The sequence below is a fragment of the Rhodnius prolixus genome, unplaced genomic scaffold, assembly GCF_049639745.1.
Source record: "Rhodnius prolixus isolate KJV_2025 unplaced genomic scaffold, Rpr scaffold_10, whole genome shotgun sequence".
Taxonomy (NCBI): Eukaryota; Metazoa; Arthropoda; class Insecta; order Hemiptera; family Reduviidae; genus Rhodnius; species Rhodnius prolixus.
In genome coordinates this window covers 7,413,241-7,419,240 of record NW_027411615.1, presented here as the reverse complement: position 1 = coordinate 7,419,240, position 6,000 = coordinate 7,413,241, and the positions used below count along the sequence as shown (strand labels likewise).

Below are 6,000 nucleotides of genomic sequence, written 5' to 3'. Positions count from 1 at the left end.
TGAATTTACATATTCACACATGAAAAATAAATAAATTACACCTAATCTAAATGATTTTCTTTAGAAAAATTACATAACTAATTAAGTTAATCACAGCTAATTATGAAAGAATGGAAGATTGCCATAAAAATTTAACAAAATAACAAATATCTAAATGTATAAAAAAAGAAGGTATTATTTATATATAATACAATATTAACAAGTTAGAAATATTCATTCAATACTTTTATTTTCGCTTTAGTAAATTTTTTAAAAGATACTAAATTTAAAATACTTTTTTTATTATAATATTTTATACTTTTCTTACAAATAGTTCGTTCTAAAATTGATTTCCCGGAATGAAAGAAATATCTGCTTCATTGTTAACATAATTTCCAAAATTGCAATAAGCGATTTTGTAATATTAAAATTTATTAACTGTCAAAGAGCAATATATTTGACGACTGTTTAAGTGCATCGTAAAAGGACTGGCAAATATACTTTTATATATTTGGCACTACGAATAGAACTGTACATAAGCCGGGACTTAAATTGATAAAACTAAATACACCAGTCACAGTTTAAAATTCAACCTATTGTTGACTTAGCAGACCAAATCAAATCTTATGATTCTAAATAAGATTTTCAAATACCTTTAAGTTTTTACAACCAATAATGTATACAACTTTGATTTCTAAATGAGTTCTGATATGAATTCAGGTTGCCCGTCTTTGTTCACTCTAAGTTCAGATCTTACCCTAAATAAATCTGTATTTTCTGGAACTTGAAATGTTGAGCCTTGAAATCCTAAAGCTGCTTCGTACATCTGAAAGTTAATAAAAGCTTCAATCACAGATCTGCTATTAATAACTTCCTTTTATAAATAAATAAATATTTATATATATTGCAAATGAACTTATAAATTATTACCGCCCCTTTTATCATTATTATTATTACTATTGGTTTTTGTTGAACGTTGAATTTGTGTATGAACTCAAGATGTATTTCAGAAAGACAGAGTATTATTTGATTCATATTTACAATTCGGGCAATCAGTTTCCGTCCATTAGGACATACGATATATATAACGGTGTACGTGAACATATCGGACCACTTTAACTTTATGTTTGAGTGTCTATTACTTTGTCATATTGCATTGATTTAGATTTTCCTTTATTTTTATGGAATTACTTTTATTTTTGGCTTACTTTTATTAAAAGTGATTTAATATTTATTTATTACATTAAAATTATTTTGTAAATTTATTTCTGTATTATATAAGTATATGTATATATTGAACGGTTATGAATTAGTTAATAGTTTAGTTAATTTTTCCATACTGTGCCTAACTCTTGTTATGAGTTGCATTACTCAAAAATAATAAAATTTTGATTTGAATACGGGCAATCACCCATTGATTCAGGGTAATCATGAGGTTTTTTAGTTATATTTGTATAAAAGGTTCACCCTACGTCCCCACTGTGGAGAAATCGAATGTTTTGAATAGATAATGATGACAAATGCATAACATAAAACAATGAAAAGTTCTCTTGGACACGGATGCTACCCCTCAATTATAAAACTTCATATGAATCTTTTAAAGAAAGCACCTGCCTTAGATTTTAATGTTAATGAATTTATTATCCGAAATCTAACTAATTTAACTCATAAAAAATGCATAATGCAAAAAAAAGTCGCTAGTACAAAAAATATTTTAGTTAAATTAGTTGATTTATTTAACATCAATACAAGTTTCGTGTGTATCACATAGTAAGAAACCCTTCAATCAAATGTTTCCCATTACTATAATTTTTTTTTTTTAACCAATATAAAAAGAATTGACATACCTGTTGACTATGGGAACTCACATTGTCTAGAGGCAATACAGATCCACCTAATGTTGCATAATCTCCGGCTCCTAATGAAAGCATTGTATTTAAAGAACTTCGCCTGTTTGGATGTTGTATCGTTGCGTAAGTGTTGTCAACCTTAATAAGAATGAAGGATATTCTAAATTAATAATAGGATGAAAAAATAATTGCCATTTCAGTCGTGATACATTTATTCTGCCGAGCTTTCGACCTAGGGTTGTGAAACATGTTTACAGATTGTTAACAATGATTCTATAATATTAAAATGAATGTGTATAATATAACGAAATTTATAAAAATTATTTACCTAGTCTACAAAGTAATATTTTTACATTACAGGGTTGGTGTGTCTTCTGCCTTGTCTGTTCATGGACTGAGTGTGATCAGTCTGTGTGAGATATGTGTTAGGTTGTGTGGAAGTCAGTGTTGCCAATTGTCAAGTATTTTGTAGTAAGTTTGCGTATATGTTGTTCAAATTGTTCGTGTCTGTTTTGAAATTTAAACTTTTTTCTGACTTAGATATGTATATCATTTCGAAAGCTCGGCAGAATAAATGTATCACGACTGAAATGGAAATTATTTTTTGATCCTATTGAAACTATGAATCAGTTCTTTTTGAAACCAAAAAGAATGAACAACTAAATTAATAAGTTTAAAATCTAGTCACAAAAATACCAGCGATTGTAAATATTAAAATTTCTTACCACTGACATATCGACGGATTCTCTTCTCTCCATTGTAGCTTGTATTGGTATTTGATTAGTTTCCGGTTCACAAAAAACTTGCATTGTTAATTCTTGTTCTTCATATAATTTTAGTTTTCTAAAATTAAGGCATCAAAACTATCAAATTTTAGGTGATGGATCTAAGAATAATTCATAAGAAGACTGAACTATCCGAAACATGAAGCGAGCTGGCGAGAGAGATCCCATAGAATTGATAGTCGGTTATGAATTAAATACGTTTCTAATGTCGTTCTACTTGATTAAATGATTGTATCGAGGGGCGGGTGTTGGTCTAGTGTTCAAGTGCGAGATCCCCAGTTCGAATCCGCGTATGACTAGTTTTTGTTAGAAAAAAATTGTTTCTGGTAAAAAACCAAATTTGTAAAGAATTTTATGCTCTAAAACGCGTGTAATGACCTTAAATGTCATTAGGAGCAAAGGAAACAAGATATCTACAAAACAAAAAACTATTTTCGTGACCTTTGACCACTGATTTCCGGTGACGCGTACAAGAGATTCTATGAGACTTTTGAGCCAACTTATTACTAATGCCAAAACTAAGATTTATACGTTTATAGCTTATTACCTACCTTTCTGAGATTTACCCCTTTTTTAACCTAACTTGACTGGGCTAAATGTGATTCCTACTAGTTGAATATGGTTGAATAAGACATATTTATATTATATAAGTCACAAAATTGAACCCAAAAGAAGATGAGAGAGTAAAATAAAAAGATTTAATTTTCAAGAGGATGTATTTTGAAAGTTATATTTGAAAACTAAAACTTAAAAAAAAAAAATTCTGGGACTACGGAGGCGGTAATATGAAGCGAAGATAGAGAATATAGAAGATAGAAGATAATAATGGGGAACCTTAAGTATTATTAAAAATTAATTAAATTTTCGGAAATAACTGATAACTTATTTGAAGAGATCATAAAACTGAGTCGTTCAAACTGTATACATACTGTTCAATCCAGAGTGGATTCTCAGTTGTGTTGAGATCATCGATAACAGTTTTCTTAATCAACATATCAGATTGCTTCATATCAACTGGCTCGGAAACAATCCTGTTTTAAAGTAGAATATAAATCACATTTAAGTAAACTTAATTGCCGTAAAAATGAAAATATTGCTTTAATATTTGTATTGTGTTACCAGTGTCTAAAGCAGCAACACACCACAATCACGGACACACATCCGACAAATAGTACAATAAGCAAGGCAATTAGAGCTGCCAGTGCAGGCTCAAATGTTTCTTCTTTTACACCCACATAAGCAGGCTGCAACAAAGTTAAAAAAGAAAAATAAAAAATATTGAAAGATAATAAGTCTTCAGACCAGTAGAGGGGCTTTATAGGATTCAAGGGGTACGAGGTAGCAGACGCGCGTTAACCACAAAACAAAAAAAAAACAAAAAACAAGAAAAAAACAGAAGTAGGTAGGTAAACCACAGAAAAATCACTGCAAAATAGCAATTACAGTGCTTAACAAGTGATTAGGGGAAAAAAAGGACTCAAACCGAAATTAGAGCAAAATCCTTGGTGAAAATAATGTGGATAAACAATTATATGGGGTCAACTGTAGGCTTCGGAGTTAATCATGAGGTTTGTTAGTAATATTTGTATAAAAGATTCACCCTACGTCCCCACTGTTGAGAAATCGAATGTTTTGAATAAATAATGATGACAAATGCATATCATAAAACAATAAAAAGTTCTCTTCGACGAGATTGTCGTTCTTTCTATGATACCCCTTAATTATTAAACATTGTACAAGAATCATGGAATAATCAGATAATATCTCAAGTTAACCAGCCTTAAAGTGTAATCTTGAAGTATTAACTTCACTATCCATATTTCTATATGTAGCCTCAGAAATATAATAACTAAACTAATAAAATTGTAGTGATAAAGATAGTAATAATAATAATAATAATAATAAAAAAAAAAAATAATAATAATATGACACGGTTGGGATTTATACTTACAACCACATTTTCTATAGCAAAACCAGCATAATGATCTTTGAGGAAATCAAATTGAGCATCAATTAACTTCAGTATATCAGGAATAGTTGAAATGGTTTGTGTTTTTTTATCAACAACATGCAAGTACATGTCACACCTGTTAAAAAAAAGAAGTCAATCAAAATCAATACTTTAAGATAGGGAGATTTTGGTGGAGAATTTTAGATACGAAAAAACTTAAAGAGATACAAATTTAAAATTTTATTTTATTTGAAAAACATCAAATAAAATCAGCTCTAGGAGAATTTATTGGGAAGTGAGCTATTCTCCATTATATCAATTATATTCTTGAGCTAGGAATCATATGGGTCATTTTATACTACTCTCTTCATTGATGCCATTTCACTTTCACCAGATCATTTGCAGACAACACTTCCATCCTTTTAAGACTATCAGATAATAAAACAAAAATTACTGAGATACATATTAATGCCGTTCAGCACTGTATGAACATTATTACACTAACTTCATGTACAAACACGATACTCAAACCAAAAGAACCTCTCTGAAAAACTGTGTCATGCTACTTTGGTCTTTTCGTAGACTATAGCCTTACTTGGATTCTTAATACTAGACTTAGAGTGATGACCATAAAGAAAGACTGTAAAATCAAATTTCTAAAATTAAGATGATTATTGGGCAGAAAACAAATTGAAAGATAGGAACAAAGTGTTGATTAAATGCAGCTAATTCCAAACATTGCAGGTTCTTTTTGCAATGTTTACGTAACAGGGAGGTTGTTTGAAACATGTGCAAGTAGCACAATACAAATTTAACTAAAATAGCAGTACTTTCAGAAATCTTGATAGGCACAATTTTAGCTAAATGCTTGGATGTTTATCGGTTCCCAAACAGTAAATCTTTCATAACCAGATATTGAAAAGAACCTTTTATTCAAAATGTTACTCACCAATCTTGCTGTATCTGACCGACTGCATTTACATGGTACTTTATCTCATCGATCACTACTAAACTTTTAGTAGCATTGCTTAGTTCCATGGTGATCTGTTCCTTTTCTCTATGAACTTCTTCAGGTGGCCGAGATAAGATCACTCTTATCAACTGTTGCTTTTCATATATCCAAATCTGAAATATTTTTTTTTTTTTCATAATAGTCGGTAAACAATTTTAATTTTATTTTTAACATAATAGTATACATGAGCCTAAAGTTTCTTATGGATGTCGTGTCCGACCGTAGATGCAGCTTCAACGGCCGACTCCTGCGGCTCTTAACAGTGTATTTTATTCTTAAGGACACAGTTTAGAAGTATGATCGCTAAAATGAAAATTTAATGAAGTTTTCATCTAACTGAGACAGCCTATGACAAAATAAATCAACTCCTTTTCTATTGCATATTGCGATTTTAACTTATTGAAAGAAACTGAGAAAGTAATT

At 29.9% G+C, this 6,000-nt stretch overlaps 1 protein-coding gene across 3 annotated transcripts in view; it reads right to left on the bottom strand.

The window, feature by feature from the left end:
- Window positions 1-337: 337 nt before the first annotated feature.
- Cad87A (cadherin 87A) overlaps window positions 338-6,000 on the bottom strand; it is a 70,902-nt gene continuing 65,239 nt past the window's right edge. For all 3 annotated transcript variants that reach the window (XM_074133741.1, XM_074133742.1, XM_074133743.1), the window contains 7 exons: window positions 5,515-5,690; window positions 4,566-4,701; window positions 3,734-3,858; window positions 3,544-3,645; window positions 2,555-2,672; window positions 1,827-1,967; window positions 338-805 (listed from right to left, as the gene is read on the bottom strand). In XM_074133741.1, the coding sequence (XP_073989842.1) occupies window positions 674-805; window positions 1,827-1,967; window positions 2,555-2,672; window positions 3,544-3,645; window positions 3,734-3,858; window positions 4,566-4,701; window positions 5,515-5,690 (930 nt within the window). In that variant the 3' untranslated portion in view covers window positions 338-673. The remainder of the gene's footprint in view (window positions 806-1,826; window positions 1,968-2,554; window positions 2,673-3,543; window positions 3,646-3,733; window positions 3,859-4,565; window positions 4,702-5,514; window positions 5,691-6,000) is intronic.